At 43.6% G+C, this 23,593-nt stretch overlaps 2 protein-coding genes across 2 annotated transcripts in view; one reads left to right on the top strand and one right to left on the bottom strand.

Moving 5' to 3' along the window:
• SLC9A8 (solute carrier family 9 member A8) overlaps nt 1-9,539 on the bottom strand; it is a gene marked incomplete at its 5' end in the record, with an annotated part of 139,984 nt that extends 130,445 nt beyond the window's left edge. Inside the window, 2 exon segments of the mRNA XM_082856816.1 lie at nt 5,678-5,721; nt 9,430-9,539. Of these exon segments, the coding sequence (XP_082712942.1) occupies nt 5,678-5,721; nt 9,430-9,539 (154 nt within the window).
• Nucleotides 9,540-9,778: 239 nt separating this feature from the next.
• B4GALT5 (beta-1,4-galactosyltransferase 5) overlaps nt 9,779-23,593 on the top strand; it is a 78,288-nt gene continuing 64,473 nt past the window's right edge. Inside the window, exon 1 of the mRNA XM_082858102.1 lies at nt 9,779-10,038. Within this exon, the coding sequence (XP_082714228.1) occupies nt 9,924-10,038 (115 nt within the window). The 5' untranslated portion in view covers nt 9,779-9,923. The remainder of the gene's footprint in view (nt 10,039-23,593) is intronic.

Raw genomic sequence — 23,593 nt, 5'->3', positions numbered from 1 at the left:
AATTATGTGCCAGGAAGTTTAATATACTGAAGGAAGTAAATGGGATAAGCTGAAGGGTGGTAGCTTAAAAAGTAATTTTTCAAAACAAAGTAAAAATTAAGGTACTGATGGATTTTACTAAGTGCAATAATCTGTAGTAAATACTTTGATACAACAGAGACTCATTCTCTAGTGCAGGGGTTAGCAAACTACAACTCATGGGCCAAATCTGCCCTACTGCCTATCTTTGAAAATAAAGTTTTATTGGAACACAGCTGCATGTCTATGGCTGTTTTTGTGCTACACTAGCAGAATTAGGTTGTTGTGACAGAGATTGTATGGCCTGCAAAACTAAAAATAGTTGCTATCTGGCCCTTTACAAAAGAAGTTTACTTACCCATGCTCTAGTGGGAAAAGAAATACCTTGAAACATTTTTTAATGATTGGACTTTGAGGGGGAATTTTTTTGTTTTCTTACAGCAGACTCAGACGAATTCATAAACATTTTATTCATGCATTCGTTTAACCAATATTTGCCAAATATCTACCATGTGCCAGACCTTGATTTAGGCACAAAGGGTGCAAAGATGAAAAAGAGACATTTTCTTGCCCTCAAGGAAATGTATAATCCAGCCATAACTGACGCATAACTTATATATTAAAAAAAACCCAGCTGTGTGACTTTGGGCAAGTTCCTTAATCCTTCTACACTTCAGTTTCTTCATCTGTGAATGAGGGTGGTGATAATACCTCCCTCAAGATGTTGCTGTAAGCCTTAAGTAAAACGCTTAGAACAGTGCCTGATGCAGTGTAAGTGCTATTTAATTGCTTGTTTTATTATGTACACATGTGAAAATACACCCATATGTATGTACGTACACATAAAGCAGTGTAATTGGTGCTCTCACAGAGGTGTCTATGATTATTCTACATCAGGGAATTTTATGTCAGGATGTAGTTCAGGAAATAGAAACCACTCCAGGTACTTTAGTCAAAACAGGATTTGATACAGGATTTAGGTGCTTGCAAAGTGACCAGAAGGGGTGGAAGAGTGATCGGAGTGACCATTCTGGACTTCTCTATCTTTTTTTTTTTTTTTGGCCATGCTGTGTGGCATGTGGGATCTTAGTTCCTTGATCAGGGATCAAAACTGAGCCCCCTGCAGTGGAAGTGCAGAGTCCTAACCACTGGACTGCCAGGGAAGTCCCCATTTTGGACTTTTGATGTTAAGGTTCCTCCACTTTAAGGTTCCTCCTCGTCATGCTTCAGAAGTCACCAAACTGCTGCTGCTCCTGCCATCACCACTGCCACATCCTCCTGCCTCACACCCTTCAAACTGGGGACTAGACGGAGGACTCCACTGCCAATGCTCCTCCCATCTTCCAGGACTGGCTGGTCAGGGGCCACAGCCACAGGAAGAGGACCACTGCCTCCCTCCCACCCTTCAGATCTCATGCAAATGCATTTAGTTGACAGAACTTAATTTACCACTGGCCTCCTTGCTGCAAGGAGCCTGGGGAATGTCATTTTAAGCTTTTGAGCCTCTTCCAGTAGAAGGAGCGTGAAATGGAGGTCAAGAGCACCCATCTGAGTATCCAGACCAAGAATTCTGGGAGATATCACACTGGGGAAAAATATTTGAGCTGGGTCTTAAAGGATGAAGAGAAATGAGAACCCAGGGTTTCCAGGTAGCAGAAACAGAGTATGTAAAGTCATGAAAGCATAAAAAAAGCTTGGTATGGTCCACAAACGTCTATTGTTTTTGCCTACCCAGCATCAATTCCACTGGAGTAACTGCACCTTTGTCTCCCTTTGGGGAGTCAGCCTTTCCACTATCAGTCAGGTAGTTCATATGAAGTTCCTCTTGCCCCCTGGCTCTGGGTGTAGGCATGTGACCAGGTCCAGCCAATCAGCACACTCCATTCCCTTAGTCCCTGATTGGTTCATGGATGGCCATGTGACTGAAACCAAGCCAATGAGACTTGATCATGAACACTTTTTTTTTTTTTTTGCTGTACGCTGGCCACTCAGTGTTGTGGCCTCTCCCGTTGCGGAGCACAGGTTCTGGACGCGCAGGCTCAGCCTCCATGGCTCACAGGCCCAGCCGCTCCGCGGCATGTGGGATCTTCCCGGACCGGGGCAGGAACCCACGTCCCCTGCATTGGCAGGCAGACTCTCAACCACTATGCCACCAGGGAAGCCCTGAACACTCTTTTTTTGGCAGGGATTCCTTAGCTGTGGGGACCACCTCCTTAGGGGGAGCAGGTGAATCTGATGAAGCCAACCCAAAGGAAAGCAGAGCTAAGTTATGGAGAGAAATTGCGTGCTAATATTATATGAGCCCTTGGATTCAGCTATTCCTGAAGCCATGTAACCTTGCTTCAGGCCATTATAGTCATTTAAGGCAATAAATTTCATTTTTGTTTAAGCCAGTTTGAGTTGAAAGTCCTGACTAATACGTTATGTCAAGAGAGTAGTTTACTAGTACGAGAGCCACTACACTAAAGACTTTACAGCAGCATTATTCATAGCAGTCTCCAGCTAAAAACTGCACAAATGCCTGATAACAGTTGACTGGAAAATAAAATGTGGTATAGTCACACAATGGAATACTATTCAGCAGTTAAAATGAGTGACTTACAACTTCACTCCTCAATATGACTGAATCTCACAAACCTAATGCTGAACAAAAGAAGTCAGACATAAAAGAATATATGATTCTATTTGTACAAAGTGAGTGCCAGTGATGTGCTGCTTCTTTTTTATGTGAGTGCTTGTTAAATGGGTATATTCAGTTCTAAATATTCAGTGAGCTATACACTTGTGATATGTGTATGTTTCTGTATGTATGTTATACTTCAATTAAAAATAAAACAAAACAAAACAGAAAAAGTTCAGCAGGTAGAAAACTTGGTGTGTGTGTGGGGGGGGGGTTGGGGGGGCAGAAAGAATGGCAGGCTAGGACTAGATGGATCCAGGACTCAAGTTATGTCATCAGGACTCGATTTCTCTTTGTTGCTTGCATCAGTTTCTTTCCATGTGCTGGCTTCATCCCCAGGCTCCACATGTGGATAAAATGGCTGCCATTGCGTCAGCTTCACAACCTTTCATATTTATATCTAGCATGAAAGAGAAAGTTGGCTTCTCCAAAAGCACAAATTTAAATGTTTGGGAATTGAGTCTCATTGGCTCTGACTGGTCTACCCAACCCTGAATCAATTACTATTACCAGAGGAATACAATGTTCTGACTCGCCAGGCTGGCTCACCTAACAAGTCTGGAGGCAGAAATGGAGTCAACAACCTCAGAGAACCCCACAGACTGAAAGCAGAGGAGGAGGAAATTGGAACTATTGCAGAAGTGAGTGGAAGTTAAATATCTAAAAAAGTCCAATAAATATCTGGTACCTATACTTCTTCTCCTCCTCCTCTTCTTTCTTTTCTTAGCATTTTGAAAAATGCCTGGCACCCACTTTGGTAGATATAAATACTTGCTGAACGAGAGAATCACTTCCATCAGTTGATACTCTCTAGGAGCCACCTGGTCATGCCCTAGGCCTTCCTGTCCAGGATAGAAAAGATAGTGTCAGAATTTAGAAAAGGGATATAAATCAGTCTTTTGACTGCAAAGCCATAGGTCTCTGTAGAATCAATGCTCTTGAAGGTCTTTTGCTAACTTTTTATGCCAGTTCCTCATATCTTACTCTCTTTCTTCGGAGGGGCTTCGTGGCAGAGGGACAGAGCCCTGGAAAAGTCTCATCATTAGCAGCCATGGTTGAGGCAGGAAGTCCTTGTTCACTGCTGCAGGGAGTGTAAATTGGCACACCCATTTCAGAGAACAATTGGGAAACAGTTAAACAGAAGATGTGCATATCCTACTGCTCAGCAAATGCACTCTTGTATGTTTGTGCTCTGGAGAAACTTTTGCCCTGGTGCGCAGGATATATACAGAAGAGCACTGTTGTAGGTACTATTGCTGCGTAGCAAACCACCCCAGACTTAGTGGTGTAAACAAGAACCATTTTATTATGCTCATGGATTTGGAAAGGGCACAGTGAGGACTGCTTGCCTGGGGCTTCAGCTAGGAAGGCTTGAAGGTGGAGGATGACTTGACAGCTGGGGGCTAGACTGTTTAAAGGTTTGCTGTCTCACGTGTCTGGTGATTGATGCTGGCTGTCAGCTGGGACCTCTGCTGGGGCCTTGACCAGAGCACCTGGACGTGGCCTCTCCACATGGCCTGGGCTTCCTCACAGTGTGGTGGCTAAAGGCTCTTAAGGTGGATGGTCCAACCAACAAGTCAGAAGCTGCATTTCCTCAGAAGTTGTGCATTGGCATTTCCACTACTTTTTATTGGCTATAAGTGATTCACAATCCCACCAGGTTCAAAGGGAGAGGAATTAAAGTAAGTTCCAGAAGAACATGGGAATGGGAAATATTGTTGAGGCCATCTTTGTAAATGACATTCTGCAAGAGATGTTCATTGCAGCAACGTTTTTACTGGGCCACCATCCCTCATCCAAACCCCTTTGGGGCCAGATATGTTTTGAAATTTAAAAAAAAAATCTCAGAATTTTGAAAGGTAACATGGTACATACACTGAATATTTATATAACACCCCTTGAGAGGAATGGGTCACCCTGTAAGTAAAAATCTAAATATTTTCTCAGTGGAACATATGATTATTCATATTAAGTATGATAAAGATTATAGACAGCTTTCTGTCTATTGAGGTCAAGTTTTGCCACCAAAGAAGTTCAGGTCAGGTCAGGTCGTAACTGCCAAATAAATTATGAAAAAGCATTTAGGTTTCAGATTTTGAATTGTGGCTAAGGATCTATGGACCAGTAATAGAAAAAAAAAAAAAAAGAAACAAATTAACATCATCAAGAAATGAATAAACCTCAGTTACATGTTTCATTGCGGCTATACCTTATAAAAATATATTGAGGGAAAGCATGACGCACGCATATGCGTCATGAAAGCATATACTCACGACGCAAGAGTATATTTGTGATCAGTTAGGATAAGCCAGGTTATGTTGTAGTAAAATAAACAGTAAAATCAGATGCTTAAAACCAAGTTTTATTTCTTGCTCATGCTATATGTTCATCACTGGTCTGATGGGCTCGGGGGAATTTTCTCCTCCCTTTGGGACTCAGCTGGTGGGGCAGCTGCTCTGTGGAACATTGATGGTCACTGTGGTAGAGGGATAAGAGGACACACCGGCTCTTAAAGCTTCTGCTCTGAGCCTCAGTTTCCTCAGAAAGGACTGCCTGGCTGGAGTTTACCAGGGTGAACGTCACAGTCAATACTCAGTCAACAGGAGTTTCTGGCACCAGAAGTAATCAATGCCAAGTCTCCTGGGGCCTGGAAAGCAGTTATGAAATGTCAACGACATTTATCTACTCACTGCCTCTGGGAGTTTGAATTCAGATAGTCACTGCTTTGTAATATTATCACAATACTGGTGATTGGCATTTATGGATTGTGCAATGGCTTCCTCGGGGCAGGTGCCTGGAACAGGAGAGTTTGAGGGGTTGGGGAGGGCATAGTGTTATTTCTGACTTACTTCAGGCTCTGGATCCTTTTCTTCACGTGTTTTACTTGGGCTAGTCTGTAATTGAGTGTTGACAAGCATGTGAGGCCCAATTCATGCTCTCTTGGAATTTCTCAAGGGACCCCCCCCCACACACACGCACCTTTCTTTAGGACACTCCTCTCCTCTAAAGCCTTCAAGGGCTCCCTATGGCCCACAGGAGAAAGTGTAAGAATAGGACAGCTCCCATTGATTGAGCGCCTGCTACATGCCAGGCACTTTATAGGTACTATCTCTAGTCCTCACAGCAACCCCAGGAGGAAAAACTATGATCCACATTTTACAGATGTGGAAATGGAGGCTCAGAGAGGTGAAATGACTTGCCAAGGTCACAGAGCGAGAGTGAAGAAGAGGCAGGACTAGTTGGTCATCAGATCTTTCTGACTCTGGGGCCCCTCCTGAGCTATAGGGTTAAGGCCCCTCTGATCTCACCCCATCCCTTTTCCTTTTCCTTGGAGTCACCAGCTGCTCCAGGCAGGCTGGCCTCCTCTCACTGCTCCTCGAGCAAGCATGTCTCACCTTCCTTTCAAAGGCCATCTAGAATCTCACAGGACACTTCCCCAGACTGCTGATCATATGAGTCTTGCCCTCATCGCACTGTACCACAGTTACTCACTTTCCTGTCCGTCCTGCCAGTGGGCTGCAGGCACCTCCTCTCGGTCACCTCTGCATTTGCCATGCCCAGATGTGCTCAATGCACATCTGCTATTCATTCAGCATTCCTTCAATAATTACTGAGCACCTGCTGTATGCCAGGCACAGTGCTAGATGCAAGGATTCAGCAGAGAATGAAACAGAATCCCTGACTGCATGGAGCTTATGTTTGATACAGGAGACAGAAAAGGAATAAATAAACACATACATGTATCATATAATGTCAGGGATGAAAAGTGACCTTGGTCTCGTGCACAAAGGCAGAGGCACCTCTTCCCTCAGCTTCCAGAGCCCTCTGTTTCCTTGGCAGAGTCATAATTTTTGGCTCTGCCATTCAAGGCGGACTTCCTCCAGGCTCGGCTCTAGGTACTCCCTGTTATCCTCTGAATCAGCAGCCCACAGATGGTATTGAGGTGTGGTTTTAATTTGCATTTTTCAGAGGACAAGTGAACGCAAGCAACTTTATGTGTGCTTATTGGCCACTTGCATATCTTCTTCTATGAAATGTGTGTTCAAGCCTTTCCTTTTTTTTCCTTATTGGTTTGTTGGTCTATAAATCTGCGTGTGTTTTTAAACAATATTCTGGATATGAATTCTTTATCAGCCACATATTTCTAGTTCTTCTACTGTGTGGCCTATGCTTCCCCTTAAAGGTGTCTTTGGATGAAGAGAAATTCTTATTTTAATGTAGCCCAACTTATCAAAATTTTCCTTTTTGGCTGGTGTTTGATGAATCTTTGCCTACCCCAAGGACAGGAAGATATTCTTCTATGTTTTCATCTAAAAGCTTTTGTTCTTTTGTTTTATCGTTCGTATTTAGATTTACAATCCATCTTAAACTGATTTCGTGGATAGTGTGAGGTAGGAGTGGTGTCTTTTTTTTTTTCCCATATGGAAGTCCAACTGACCCAGCACCAATTGTTTTGTTTCAATTAAACAAAACATGGAATGGTGGTGTATGGGTGTTTATGGTACCATTCTTTCAACTTCCCAATGGGTTTAAAAGTGTTTTAAATAACATATTGGGGGAGGGATGATGAAAAAAAAGGTAGAGGGACTATGGTAGATAAACAAATACTATGGAAATAATTTCAAATGCAATGTGTAAACCCTGATTTGATACTGTTAAAAAAAAGCTATAAAAGACATTTTTTAAAGCAAAGGGTAAATTTGGGAATGGACTGGATATTACAGGTCATTGTGGTATGATTGTTCATTTTCTTAGGTGTGATAATGTTATTGTGGTTATGTAGGAGAATGTACTTTTTCTTAGGATTTCTGTGGAAGTATTGAAGCATGAAGTACCAATAAGGCAGCAACTAATTTAAATAATTCAGAAAAAAAAACTGTACATATGAATATAGATAGATAAATCTGAAAAAATAGGGGGAGGGGCAATATAGGGATGAAGAAGTGAGAGGTACAACCTATTAGATGTAAGATAGGCTCAAGGATGTATTATATGACATAGGGAATATAGCCTATATTTTGTAATAACTGTAAATGGAAAGTAACATTTAAAAATTGTATAAAAATTTTAAAAAGCTGGAAAAATATCAATCCAAGTGGAGAGTGTACAGGTGCTCCTTGTACTAGTCTTTGAACTTTTCTGTATGTTTGAAAATATTTGTTAAAGACAGAGCTGGGCAGGAGGCGGGGGCCATTGTATGGTCCAAACCTCTGTTATCTCACTTACTCTGCATCACATCCCTATGGGGTAGGCAACACTGGGCCCATTTCACAGGTAATGAATAGAAGCTCAGAGGGTGAAGTGACTTGCTCAAGGTCACACAGCCAGTTGAGACCAAGCTAAGATTTGAACTCACATCTGCCTGAGTCAAAATTATTTGCTTTTCTGTTTTGTTGTTTAAGCCTCTTCTCTCCCATTCCGTTTCCCAGGGGTGTTGGTCAGCTGAGAGCCTGTGTGCATGTATTACTCAAATTCTCACAACAACCCGATGCAGTCATTACTAATAATACATGTCATTTTACTGAGAGGCCGAGAGGTTAAGTAACTTGCTTAAGGTCACTCAGCTAAGAATGGAAGAGACAGGAACAGGGAACAATGAACAGGAACAAGGAACCAGGACAGTCTGGCTCTAGAGCCCGAATATAAAGAGTCAAAGAAACACCATAAAAAGATAAATCACTTCAGGAATACAAAGCAGGATTATTGCTGGTTCTCACAGAATCCCTGCAAAGTCCTTTCTTCTCCTGACTGCTATGGCATTCCAAGGGGACACTTGCCTCCCCAGTTCAGCTGGCAACTTCTTGAGTTGAGGCCGAGGCAGGTTCTATTGGCCCTCACCTGAGTCTCTAGTTACTGCCTACTGCCAGCAGAGGTCTTCTGGCCTGGGGCTGATCTTAAACCATTGTTTTGGATATGGCCGCACACTATCCTATGGAGCAGGGTACCGATTTGTCTGCAGGATGGAAATTAGGGTTCAGATGGAATGCTGAGGCACTTACAGCCTAGTGGTCAAGGGTGCCTTGGGAGACAGGTCATTTTTTATTTAAGCCCTTATTGCAAGGCTTGGGTGGATTACTTCTCCATCTAGGAGCCTCAGTTTCCTCAGCTGTACAATAAGAATAATAAGAGCATACATCTCAGGCCTGTTGGGGTGATTTAATGAGGTAGGTAAAGCCCAGTGTCTCTCAAGGGCAAGTCTTCATATTGATAACTGTTATCATTAAGCTCCTTAGGAATCTTTGGGATATGGAACCTTCCCAGAGATACAACCTCATCCCTGTCGCTCTCCCTGCCCCACTGGATTGTATCCATGCTGGCCTTGAGTTAAGCTGGGGTCAGATCAGGCTTTTTAACCTCAGGACCTTTGCATCTGATGTTCACTGTTTTATGTCACCCCTCAGTGAGGCCTTCCCTGACCACATTAGTCTGCCTCAAACATATTCTCCTGTTTTATTGTATTCATATCACTTATCAGTACCTGACATTATGAACTGATTTGTTTCTTTTTCTCCTCCCATTTGAATGTTATGTTCAAGAAGACACAGATTTTGTCTGTTTTGTTCTATGTAGCATCCCCAGCGCCAAGAACGGTGTCTGGCATACGTCTGGCTTTCAATAAATGGTGAACTGAATGAATGAATGAATGAATGGAGGTGTATACTGAGCCCTCATGCCTACAATCCCTGCTCTTCTGTCGCAGTGGGTGGCCAGCCGAGTCAGACATTGCTTACGGCCCCTTGGCTCCCAGGTTGAGGGCGTCCAACAGCGGACCGACGGGCACTTGAGCGACGTTCCCCAAAAGCCAGGGCGGTGGCCGCGCCGGTAGAGGGGCTGTCGCCATTTGGCGACTTTCCCTGCGGGCCACTGCGCCGCCGCGGGGGCCAAACAGGGGATCGCTCTGTGAGCGCGCGCGCGCGGGTCTTTTGCGACGGTGCCCGGCGGCGCTAGCCCCGCCCCCTCCCCGCCCCCGCGGCCCGCCCCGCCCCGCCCCGCCCCGCCCCCGCCGCTGCGCTCTCTACCGGGCCGCTCAGGCCCCCGCCCGCTTCATGTGGCCCGGCCAGCGGCGGCCGGCGGCTGGGAGCGGCGAGGCGGCGGCGAGCGGCGGCCGGCGAGGCCCGGGAGGTGGCGGAGGCCCAGGCGGCGGCGGCGGCGGCCAAGGAGGCGGCGCACGGAGAGCGGCGGGAGCAGGCCTGGCCCGGCCCTCGAGCGGCCGCCTGGCTGCAGCATGCGCGTCCGCCGGGGGCTGCTGCGGCTGCCGCGCCGCTCGCTGCTCGCCGCGCTCTTCTTCTTCTCGCTCTCGTCCTCGCTGCTCTACTTCGTCTATGTGGCGCCCGGCATAGGTAGGAAGGGGGCCTGGGACCCCGGGGGTGCCTCTCGGGCCTCAAGGGGACCCCGGGAACCCCCGCCCCGCCCTGAGGGGACCCTGGCTTTCAGAAGACACCCGGCTGGGAGGGGACCCCGAGCCTGGCCCTCAGAAGACTACGGGGACTCAGGCCCGACCCTCGGGAGACCCCACGCCTGGCCCTCGGGGGGCTCCAGGACATTCCAGTACCCTGCACCCCGACGGGCTCCAGAACCCCCCTCCCCCCGCCAGCCTCCCGCCCACCCCCTGCCCGCCTTTAACCCCTTCCCCGCGGGAACCCGACCATGCCTTCACACACACACACACACACACACACACACACGCGCGCGAGCGCGCGCGCGTGCGTGCTGGGACGCCCCCTTTCTTGCCCTGGCCTCCCTAGAACCCCCACTTAACGCTCCTCGGCTCGAGAACTGGCGCTCTCCCTCCTCCGGGGTCTCCTCCAGCCCCGGTTCCGGGCATTCCGCGGCCCCCGAACCTCCGCGGCCCGCCCTCCCCTCCTCGCGGAGCCCCTGTGCTGGGGTCTCCAGGAGTCCCACCTTCCTGGTTCCCATCCATCCTTCCCCTCTCTTCTCCCTGGTGACTCCACCGTTTCCTGCTCTTCCTCCTACCCTTTCTTCCCTTGACTTTCCCTTGTTACATCCACCTTCAGGTCCTCCTCCCCAACACACACATTCTCCTCTTCCAAGTGGCCAGATCCCTTTCCTAGCAGGGTGGCATCCCCCACCCCCCAGGGAGGTCCACCCCCTCCATTCAGTCTACGAACCCCTTAGTGTGCCACGCCTCCTCTCCATCCCCTCCCCCTGCCCCGCCTACCCCCAAGGGCACTCCCTGTCATCTCCTCTCCCTTATCTCCTATCCTTCCCCGAATCCTCACCACCTCCCTCTGGTCCTCAGGCAGTTTCTTTCTGATTGAAGACTTGGGGAAGGGGTGCTGTCTGGGCTCTTCCTTTCTCCCCTTTCTTTAACTTCTGCCCTCTCCTAGCCTTGAGGGTAGAAGGTGGCCCTTCAGTAGTATCCTATGGGGCCGGGGGTGTGTACATTTAAATTGGTCCTAGAGGAGGAGATATGACAAGGGCCTTGGGGAAATGGTGCAGGTGGGAAGGAGCATGGAGAAAAGGTGGAATGGGGACTCATTCTTCTCAAAGGCATGTCCTTTAAAGGAAAGACAGCCCTGGAGAAACTGAACCCTGACCAAGCATAGGCTGTCTAAGAGCATAGAGCAGACATTTAGGATGTGAAGAAACATTAGAAGGAAATAACAGCATGAGGGTTAAGGTCAGAGGACATGGAGGTCAGATTTGGATTCTAGTCGCTGCCCTTTATGACCTTGAGCAAGTTACTAAGCCTCACCTTTTCTTCTCTGTAAAATGGGGGTACTCATCCTAACCTTATAGGGTTTTAAGGATGGAAGTAGATAAGTTCCCTTTTAAAGCACTTATCATTGTACCTGATGCTTAGAGAGTTTTCAAAAAAAAAAAAGCTATTATATGTAGCTTTCAAGAAAGAAGGGAGGGAGTAGATGGAAGGTTTAAGGTATGTATTTGCCTGACTTGGCATCACCATGAGGCCCTAGAGAAAACCTTAGTTTAAGGTGAAAAATGATCAGAAAATGCTGTTGGGGGTGGGGCAAGGAGAGTAAATTTTGCTGTAAAAAGTCTGGATCATTTGGATGTTAGGAAAGGGTTGATGGTTTAACTCTAGGGAAATACCCTTTAGGATTGTAGTAATGATTAGTGCCATTCTCTGTTGACCTGTCAACACTGAACTAGCTGAATAGAGAAATTTCCAGATAGAGCCGGAGATTGTCTCCTGATTTGTTTTTAAAATAAATTTATTTATTTTATTTATTTATTTTTGGCTGTGTTGGGTCTTCATTGCTGCGCTCGGGCTTTCCCTAGTTACGGCGAGCGGGCTTCTCACTGCGGTGTCTTCTCTTGCTGCAGAGCACGGGCTCTTGGCGTGCGGGCTTCAGTAGTTGTGGCACGCAGGCTCAGTAGTTGTGTCTCGTGGGCTGCAGAGAGCAGGCTCAGTAGTTGTGGCACACAGGCTTAGTTGCTCTGCGGCATGTGGGATCTTCCCAGACCAGGGCTTGAACCCATGTCCTCTACATTGGCAGGCGGATTCTTAACCACTGCACCACCAGGGAAGTCCTCTCCTGATTGTTTTTTTTGAAGAGCATATTTCATTTGATGGTAAATATTGATGATTTGTAGTACAAACTAGATCTAGTTTGTACTACAAAGATAGAACAGGTAATCTCCTACTGCCGTAACATTTTATGAAATGTCTTAGGAAAAGCATCCCTCTGGGAAGGTGTTGTATGTGGCCTGATGGATCAGATGAGGGGATAGGAGTCTGGGCAGAATAAGAACAGGTGAGTAATTAGTGGAATTAATTGAGAAAAGAGTTCATTAGCATATTGGATATTAGGCTAATAAAAATGGGTGTGAAATGATGGATTTGAACCTAGAGGCAGTCTTGAAGCCATAACCCCTTTTGTGAAAGTGATGGGTTTTTTCTGGTGTGGGTGCATAAATAAGCTATGTCGAAATGGAAAAATATATCCCACTGGGATAGTAATCACCCTCTTGATTAGAAAGATTAGAAGCCAGATTCTAAAACAGAAATGGAACGTAACAACTTAATTAAAACTCTTCAGCAGTAGATTTTTAGGTCAGTGGAACCCCAGTGAAAGGCAATGGGCTTGGGGCTTCCCTGGTGGTGCAGTGGTTAAGAATCCGCCTGCCAATGCAGGGGACATGGGTTTGATCCCTGGTCTGGGAAGATCCCACATGCTGCGGAGCAGCTAAGCCTGTGTGCCACAACTACTGAGCCTGTGCTCTAGAGCCCGCGAGCCACAACTACTGAAGCCTGCGCACCTGGAGCCTGTGCTCTGCAACAAGAGAAGCCACCACAATGAGAAGCCCCGCACCGCAACGAAGAGTAGCCCCAACTCCTGCAACTAGAGAAAGCCCGTGCACAGCAACGAAGACCCAACGCAGCCAAAAGTAAATAAATAAGTAAATTTAAAAAAAAATAAAGCAATGTGCTTCTACCACACTTAGATTCCTACATCACTGATAACTGAGAAAGATGCAAAGCACTTAAATATTCACTAATTTCTTCTTAAATGTGGGTCTTCTAAAGGGCAGATCTACTTAAGATTCACTTCTGTTAGTTGGAAAGAGGAGTGGTGGGAAGGATGTGAAGTGGTTTTAGAAGGATACATTGAGCAGTTTGGTGATTTTATTTATCTTGGCTTTCCTGTTTAGGAGCTTAATTTTTTAAATAATCAGCTTTGGACAGAGGGTGGCAAATCTTTTCAAGAAGTTAAGGCAGTCTAGAGAAATAGAAGGTTTTATATGCCTTGGATTATGAAGACCTTATTTGAGACAATTTAACAGTTGTTAAAATGAGCTTAGAAAATAATACTGGGTTGAACCACATGAAATTTCCATTTTTTGCAGGTCAAAACCAGTTGTATATTGGCAGTTTGATATAGCTCAATCTAATACATTTCCAAATAATGACAATCCTGTTTTCTGGCATAATGGGAAGTGTCAGACTTGTATTTCCTTCCAGGTTTAATATTTTTCCAGTCCTGCTTTTGATTTACTTTGTATACCCTGTGGCCACGCTGTGCTCTACGGCTAAAGAGAAATCATCAACCTGAGAGTGTGTTACAGCTATATTTGGAATTATGTAGACTTGAATTTGAGATATCAGAAAAACCATGTTAGTTTTAAATGTTTTAAAGTTGCTCATGTGTAATATAGCCCAGCTACAATTTCAACCTAACTATTGTTGGTATTTTTGAGATCTAATGCTAGCTCTTAATGTTAGTGTCCCATAGTCTAACAGCAAAGGGAAATTTTCCTGGACTTGAGGGTCATCTGAAATGGAGGTAGTGGTACCATTTGGCTTAGAAAATTGGATGTGAGGAATATTACTAAATCTGACTATAATGTGTTTGTAACAAATACAAAGTGCACTTAGCTACTTAAATAAACCCCTGCCAATCCAGTTAAGTAATTTAAAAATATGACTTCATTGGCCATTATGTTTTTGTTATTAAATCAAAAGTAGTGTTTTATATCAGCAGTTTAAAAGTAGAAATGAAAAGGATGGGGCAGAAAGTGTGAGGGAGGTGGTGGATTTGAAAAAGGAAGAGGAAGGGAATATGGTTATAAAAATGCATACGGGGGCTTCCCTGGTGGCGCAGTGGTTGAGAGTCCGCCTGCTGATGCAGGGGACACGGGTTCGTGCCCCGGCCTGGGAAGGTCCCACATGCCATGGAGCAGCTAGGCCCGTGAGCCATGGCCTCTGAGCCTGCGCGTCCGGAGCCTGTGCTCCGCAACGGGAGAGGCCACAACAGTGAGAGGCCCGCGTACCACACACACACACACACACAAAAATGTAGCACCCTGCCCTCCACAGCCTGAGTGATTATCGTTTATTTCATCACTTGTTTTACCTGCACTGTTGAAATATCCCTATTCCTTTCAGGGTTCCGAAGAGAACTTTGAACTTATTTATGATCCTTTAACTTAAAAAAAAAAAATCTAAGAGCTTGGAGTACCTCCATGTTCCAGTCTGACCAGGTCTTTTAGAAGATAAGAGAAGTGAACTATTTACAGATGGACATACATTTGAAGGACTGATTTTAAAAATCTTATTAACTTTATGGTGCTGTCACATGGCAAGGTTGTATAGAGGTTACTGACCTTTGCAAATTGTTTAGTTACTGATTTTGAGAGAGATGCCTGTGCATGGTTAGAGGCAGTAGTCTATATACTGATGAAATTTTATTAAAGTTCCACTATTTAAATTAATTTTTCTTTTGTCTTGATTATTGAGGAAAGGAAATGGGGAATGATTTTTCCCTTTTGGCCTGCTTAGTTCCAAGAAAAGTTTGATTCATGGCTGGCTTTTGGAAGACAGGAATCAGTAATTCTAATCCCACCTGATTTGACCAAATGACCTTGAGCAAATCACTTGATTCTCTGATCTTATACTTGGCCAGAAAACAAAGCTGTTTGAAACACTAGAACTGCATCTTAGCCAAACTTTTAGTAAGAAGTTTTTTTTTTTTTATCTTTATTGAAGTATAATTGCTTTACAATGGTGTGTTAGTTTTTGCTTTATAACAAAGTGAATCAGTTATACATATACATATGTTCCCATATCTCTTCCCTCTTGTGTCTCCCTCCCTCCCACCCTCCCTATCCCACCCCTCTAGGTGGTCACAAAGCACTGAGTTGATCTCCCTGTGCTATGCAGCTGCTTCCCACTAGCTATCTTTTTTTTTTTTTTTTTTTTTTTTGCGGTACGCGAGCCTCTCACTGTTGTGGCCTCTCCCGTTGCGGAGCACAGGCTCTGGACGCGCAGGCTCAGTGGCCATGGCTCACGGGCCCAGCCGCTCCACGGCATGTGGGATCTTCCCGGACCGGGGCACAAATCTGCGTCCCCTGCATCGGCAGGCGGACTCTCAACCACTGTGCCACCAGGGAAGCCCTAGCTATCTATTTTACATTTGGTAGTGTATATATGTCCATGCCACTCTCTTGCTTTGTCACAGCTTAGCCTTCCCCGTCCCCATATCCTCAAGTCCATTCTCTAGTAGGTCTGTGTCTTTATTCCTGTCTTACTCCTAGGTTCTTCATGACATTTTTTTCCTTAAATTCCATATATATGTGTTAGCATAGTCAGAAGTATTTATGTATAGAAAGTTGATAATTCATTCACATCCTATGCAAATTTTGGACCTAAGATTTTAGATAAGTACATGTTTTAAATAACTGAATGCAACTTTCTCTAATAACCCCAGGAAAATTTCAGATTCCCCCCTTGTTTTAAATATATATATGTGTATATATATATATATATTTTTGGCTGTGTTTGGTCTTTGTTGCTGCGCGCGGTCTTTCTCTAGTTGCGGCGAGTGGGGGCTACTGTTCGTTGTGGTGCGCGGGCTTCTCATTGCAGTGGCTTCTCTTGTTGCGGAGCACGGGCTCTAGGCGCGCAGGCTCGGTAGTTGTGGTAGTTGTGGCTCACGGGCTTAGTTGCTCCGCCGCATGTGGGCTCTTCCCAGACCAGGCCTCAAACCCGTGTCCCTGCATTTGGCAGGCGGATTCTTAACCACTGTGCCACCAGGGAAGTCCTATCTCCCCCCTTGTTAAGTGTAGTATGAAAACAGCCTTTTTGTTGTTGTTCCTCACATGAAAGTGTCCTCTAAATGCTTCAGTGCACTTAGTTTCTGAGCTTTTCTGGAGTGAAATATGTCATATTGTGAATGTGGGTTATTTTATTTTAGAAAATTAAAAAGCCTTACCCTGTTTAAGGACCCCCTTCTCCCCACGTGTGCCTGTACGGACTCACTCACTCACTCAGATGTTTCCTTTGAGTATTGCATCGTGTCAGTCTTCTTAGGAGGAAACCATATTTGGAGAACAGATTGAAGTTATAAAACTAAACAGCACCACTTTTGACCAGGATTTTGGTGATGTTTTATGTCCTTTCTGCCGCAGTTTGCTATGTCAGAAACAAAGTCTTGGGTTTGGAATTGAAGTCTCTTAACAGTGAAAATGTGCTAGTCTTGGACAGTCTTTGGAAGCAGCCGTTTGGCCAGTATCAGTTGCTGTTCCAAGGCATCGCTACTCTAGCCAGTAGATAATTCTGCCCCCAACCCTGACATTTCCCCCCAGAGCTTGACAGGCCAGTGAGAGCAGCGTATAACATCGTATAACATCGCCAGGAAGGAGGGTCTTCTTGTGTTGCCATGACTCTTTAGAGCTCTTTAAGAGAGGAAAAAGACGTAGAAGCCAAAGTGCTACTGACTTACTTGCTTCCCTAATTTTGCAGCGTTTTAGATCATGGAAGATACGTTGTACACATCCAACTATATAAGCAAACAGAACTTTAGTAAGCAAGAAGTAGGCAATGTGATGCTGCAAAGGCCTGTCAAAGAACTAGAGAAAACTAGTGGTTAACATTGGTCAAGATAAAGGTTAATCAGAAGCAAACAGATTGGGTGTTGGCTTAGAAGAAGTTAAAGGAGTTATCGTGAGAAGAGGCAGGCCTGTGTGTACTATTAGTGAAAGGACAGTTATTCTTTAGTTTCTAATACTAGCTAAATAAGAGTATGCCTTCCTTTGCACACTGTGTGTATTTTTGTAGAAAGCTGTGAGAAAATTAAAGGAATTTAAGATCTGTGGGTCAATAATAATCCAGTATTTGAGTGTCTTCCTATCATGTTACCAGCTATGGGAGATATTTGGATTCTAGACTTTTGACTGCTGCTTTCATTTTACAGATGATTGTATAAGCCCAGGTTGAGTCATTAACTTGCCCAAAGTTGAGAATTACGAAATAGCTGTAAAAATAAATAAATAAATAAGATAAAATACCTCTGCAGCATATACTATATGGTTGAAAATACAAGATTAATCATAAGAAATAACTAGAGAAAATAGAAAATAGTATGTAATCAATTGCTGACTTGTATGATACTGATCCTTAATGAGGTGAGAGATTCAGACAGAGGCACTCATTCCTTTATTCAATAGGTAGTTTTTTTGGAGTGCCTCCTCTTGTCAGATACTCTTTTGGGTATCAGGCAATCTAGAAATGAGTAAGGCAGAATGTTTCTGCCATCCTGGTGATTTCATTCTAGTGGGACGTTTTTGCCCTTTGTGGTGTTTTAATTCTGATGGGGAGACAGCCAATATACAATATAATTTCAGACAGTGGTAGGAGTGACTGAGGGTCTATTTATTTATTTATTTATTTTTGGCTGTGTTGGGTCTTTGTGGCCGCGCACTGGCTTTCTCTAGCTCTGGCGAGTGGGGGCTACTCTTCGTAGTGGTGCGCGGGCTTCTCATTGCGGTGGCTTCTCTTGTTGTGGAGCATGGGCTCTAGGCGCGCGGGCTTCAGTAGTTGTGGTGCATGGGCTCAGTAGTTGCGGCACGCAGGCCCTAGAGCACATGGGCTTCAGTAGTTGTGGTGTGCAGGCTCAGTAGTTGGGGCCCTCACGGGCTTAGTTGTTCCACGGCATGTGGGACCTTCCCAGACCAGGGCTCAAACCCGTGTCCCCTGCATTTGCAGGCGGATTCTCAACCACTGCGCCACCAGGGTAGTCCCTGAGGGTCTGTTTTAGATAGGGTGGTTAGGGAAGGCTTCATTAATGAGGTGATATTTGACTTGAAGAGGTAGAACAGGTCACAGGTCTGGGGATTGGGATGGTGATGGGCGTGTCAAGCATACGTGAAGGTCTTGAGGCAGAAATGCACTTGAGGGAAGGTTGACTGGATTTTTATAAGTGAGAAATGGTAGGAAACGAGCTTAGAAAGATGGTAGGGGTCAGGCCTTGTAGGACCCTATAGGCCATGGTAAGGGCTGTAGGATAGGAGTGAACATTAACTTAGCAATCAGCCAGATCTGGGTTTGAATCAACTCTGACTGAGTGGGCACACTATTTTCAATTTTCTTATCTGCCGAGTGGAGGATACCATCTTTCTCAGGGTCGTTGTGAGAATTGAGTGGAATATGCCTTTAAGAGGGCTTAGCACAGAGCTTGACACAAAGCTCCATATGTTAATAATTATTGTTTATAACCATAGGAGATGTCCTCTTGGCCTAATGCTAGTACTAAACTGAGAGGAGGATTGAGCTCCAGTCCAGCTTTACCAATAACTAGATGGAAACCTTTACTTCAGTTTTCTCATCTGTAAAATAAAGCAATGGACTAAAGTACAGATTCTAGGGTCGCTCTCAGATCTGAAGTTCCATGATTCTGAGCAAGTGTGAGTTGAACCTTGAAGGAGAAGAAGGAATAATGAGTTCTGTCAAGTAAAGACACCCCATTAAAAAAAATTCACATCTCCCATTCACTTAGTTTCCCACCTTTAGTGAAATACTGAGCCATGGATTCTGTGAAGTGTCGGTGTATAACCATCAGACTTAACAGTTTCACTCTGTAGGGTGAATGGAGAAATTCAGACTGTGCAATGCTATTGTTTGAGGACATTTGCCCTAAAAATGAGACAGACGTAGAATGTCTGCCTTGAAGTCTATCTTTGAAATCATTGTGTCAAAGAAACAACAACCAAAAAATGTGTGTTGTCTTGGACAAAGGAAAAATACTAAAAGAATTTTATGGAAATATCTTTGGGATGTTGAGACTTTTTTTTTCCCTCTTTTTTTCTCTGCTTTTTGTCCCCTGGGTAATCCTTTTAAGTTTTAATCTGCTAAATCAGTCTTTACCTCTAGCCTCACACTTTTGCTTTTAAGCATGAAATAGAGCCCTGGACTCATTAGCTCCTGCCCCATCTTCATTCCTCTAGGTAATTGGATGTTAAATGAGAAATGAATATTACATTTTGACCCAGTAATTCTTTTTTTTTTTTTAACATCTTTATTGGAATATAATTGCTTTACAATGGTGTGTTAGTTTCTGGTTTATAACAAAGTGAAAAAGCTATACATATACACATATCCCCATATCTCCTCCCTCTTGCCTCTCCCTCCCACCCTCCCTAACCCACCCATCTAGGTGGTCACAAAGCACCGAACTGATCTCCCTCATCTCGCTGTGCTATGCGGCTGCTTCTCACTAGCTATTTTACATTTGGTAGTATATGTATGTCCATGCCACTATCTCACTTCATTGCAGCTTACCCTTCGCCCTCCCTGTGTCCTCAAGTCCATTCTCTACGTCTGCATCTTTATTTATATGCCCCTAGGTTCTTCAGAACCATTTTTTTTTTTTTTTAGATTCCATATATATGTGTTAGTGTACGGTATTTATTTTTCTCTTTCTGACTTACTTCACTCTGTATGACAGTCTCTAGGTCCATCCACCTCACTATAAATAACTCAATTTCACTTCTTTTTATGGCTGAGTAATATTCCATTGTATATATGTGCCACATCTTCTTTATCCGTTCATCTGTCGATGGACACTTCGGTTGCTTCCATGTCCTGGCTATTGTAAATAGAGCTGCAATGAACATTGTGGTACATGACTCTTTTTGAATTATGGTTTTCTCACGGTACAGTAATTCTTTTTAATATTGTGGCTTATATAGAAGAGCATTGATACCTCCTCTACTGATCCCATGAATCCAGTGTTTTCCCAAGCCTGGGAATCACATTGAATAATTTAAAGTGCTGTCTCTTCTTAGATTCCCTCCCCCCACCCCTTTTGTTAGTTTGAGTAATTATTAGACTATAAGTATTGTTCCGCCTCCTTCCCAGGTTACAAAGATAGCCAGGTACTTTGCAATGACTAGAAGGGAAGCTGGGCATTGTTTCTGAAGTACCTTAGTTACCATCATCAATTATGAACAGTTCTCTGAGGCTTATTAGTGGCATAATTATGATTATGAAAAATGTTGTGGAGTGACACGTACAGGGAAGTGTAGATTGTAGGAAAGCTCAGTGTTGTGTTTTAAAACTTAAATTAGAGGTGTGCTAGTGAGCACAGCTGTTTATTATTTTTATTAAAGAGCTGTAAAACATTTAAATACTAGTAAAGAGGGAACTTTTTTCACCATCTAAAAGTGTGATTAATAGTCATTTAAACTTTTTGCTTAATTCTCATGTGTTGAACAACTGTATGCTTGGAAAAATGGAAAAGCAAGAATATTTTTTTTACTCATAGAACTAGTTACCCCATTTTGAGGAGTTGTGCTTTTAGGCACTAAGCCTAAATTATACTCATGATTATAATGTATGTGTTTTCAGATTGGTAGACCATTGGCTTTTGAAGGCTAGGAAATAGTATTTTCCTAAATGCTGTGTTGGGGTCATGTTTGTGTAGTTAAAAAAAAAATTCTTTCTTCCATTGCAGAAAAATGAAAACATTGCCAACTTAGGGAAGTTAAATCAGATGGATCAGAGATGATAGTAGACTGACTTTCTTGATGTACTTATTATGAATCTTTATATTTTAAATAAAACCATTTAATCGTTTAACTTTTAAAGAAAAACTCATTTTATCCACATCATCATAATCTATAGAGTAATGATAGGGGAGTTCTCTGGGTTGTAATGTCCTTTTGCCTAGCACGTTATATGCACTTAAATATTTATTGAAATGAATGAAGAAACTATTGCCTGGTCAAGCTAGCCTCTTTGTTGTTGGATTGCATTTAATCTGGGGGAAGGATTGCTTCTTCTGTTAATCCTGATTTTGAAGTGATTTTGAATTCATTTTGCCCAAAACTACTTTGTCTTTTTTCCCCCTATTTCTTTGTGGTAAAATATTTATAGCATGAACTTTGCCATGTATTTTGGTAATTTAAATGTGCAACTCAGTGGCATTAATTACATTCACAATGTTCTGCAACCATTACAGCTATTTCCAAAAATTTCTATTGCCCCAAACAGAAAGTCTCTTCCCATTAAGCAGTAACTCCCCATCCATCACCCCCCCGAACTGCTAATCTACTTTCCATCCTGTAAGTTTGACTGCTCTAGGTACCTCATATAAGTGTAATCATACAATGTTTGTCCTTTTGTGTCTGCTCTATTTCACTTAGCAAAATGTTTCCAGGGTTCATTCATGTCATAGCATGTGTCAGAACTGTATTCTTTTTAAGGATGAATAATATCCTATCTTGTATATACCACACTTTTTCTCATCTGTTGATGAACACTTGAGTTGCTTCTACCTTTTGGCTGTTGTAAATAGTGCTGCTATGAATGTTGGCATACAAGTATCTGTTTGAGTCCCTGCTTTCAATTCTTTGGGTATTTACCTGGGAGTGGAATTGCTAGGTCATATGGTAATTCTGTTTAATTTTTTGAGGAATTGCCAGACTTTCCACAGTGGCTGCACCATTTTACATTCTCACCAGCAATATATTCCACATCCTTGCAGCCAACACTTATTTTCTGAGTGTGTGTGTTTTTTTTAAAGTGTAGGCATCCTCGTAGGTGTGAAATGGTAGCTCATTGTGGTTTTGGTTTGCATTTCCTTAATGACTAATGAGGTTGAGCATATTTTCATATGTTTATTGGCTATTTGTGTATCCTGTTTAGAGAACTGTCTATTCAGGTTCCTTTGCCCTTTTTAAATTGGATTGTCCGTTGTTAAGAGATCTTTATATTTTTTGAATATTAAACCACTACCAGATATATATGATTTGCAAGTATTTTCTCCCATCCTATGGGTTGTCTTTTCACTCTCTTGGTAGGGTCCTTTGATGTGCAAAAGCTTTTGACTTTAACGAGGTTCAATTTATTTATATTTTTCTTTTGTTTGTACTTTTTTTTTTTTTTTTTTTTTTTGCTGTACGCGGGCCTCTCACTGTTGTGGCCTCTCCCGTTGCGGAGCACAGGCTCCGGACGCGCAGGCTCAGCGGCCATGGCTCACGGGCCCAGCCGCTCCGCGGCATGTGGGATCTTCCCGGACCGGGGCACGTACCCGTGTCCCCTGCATCGGCAGGCGGACTCTCAACCACTGCGCCACCAGGGAAGCCCCTTTTGTTTGTACTTTAAAAAATATACTACTTGGTAAGTTTTTGACTGAACTTTTGCTCCCTACATTGTAGTCGTTTACTTTTTCTGCCCGTGAAAGTTTTCCCTAAGTTACTGATAGGCATATCTTACACAAGCTATTATTGAGCTGATTTCTGAGAAGCAGGAGGCAAGGTTTTTTGGTTTATCTTTCTCTCACTTGTTTAAGTTTGATGCTGGTTTCTTTTTTTAAAAATTAATTAATTTATTTTTGGCTGCATTGGGTTTTCGTTCCTGTGCACCAGCTTTCTCTAGTTGCGGGGAGTGGGGGCTACTCTTCGTTGTGGCTCGCAGGGCTTCAGTAGTTGTGGCTTGTGAGCTCAGTAGTTGTGGCTCACGAGCTCTAGAGCGCAGGCTCAGTAGTTGTGGTGCACAGGCTTAGTTGCTCCGCGGCATGTGGGATCTTCCTGGACCAGGGCTTGAACCCGTGTCCCCTGCGTTGGCAGGCGGATTCTTAACCACTGAGCCACCGGTGAAGCCCTGATTCTTGGTCTTTAAAATGGTTACTGTCTTTGCCAAACTTGACATGCTCTGCAGATTCCATTAAATATTTCAAGTGTTTGAAGAGTCCAAATCTTATTGATGTCTTTGTTGATTATTTTGTTCAGTAGGACTGAAATGTAACTTAAATTTAAATGTTTTCTGTTTCTAATTGCAGTTCTCTGAAAGTCCATGTAAGACAGGGCCAGAAGTTGGCACACCAAATTTTTGTTGGGGACAATACAGTTTACTGATTAAACATATGATATAGAAGAGAAATTTAGAAAATATTATAGATTGATGAATATAGTCGATGAAATACTGGACTTATTTTTTTTTTCCATACAGAAATTAAAGTATACGATGATTTTGAAGATAGGGAAAAGTATATATCACTTGGCATTTTGTTAGCCTCAAATCTCCATTAACCAGCACCTTTTATGTTTTGCTGTTTAATAAGTGGTGATACTTAGAATGTAGACCCGGATGCATGACTTTGAGTTTGGTGTTAAGTATGATTTTTTTCCTTC

The sequence above is a fragment of the Leucopleurus acutus genome (genome assembly GCF_964270905.1).
Source record: "Leucopleurus acutus genome assembly, chromosome: 16".
NCBI lineage: Eukaryota > Metazoa > Chordata > Mammalia > Artiodactyla > Delphinidae > Leucopleurus > Leucopleurus acutus.
This window is presented reverse-complemented; position numbering and strand designations above follow the sequence as displayed.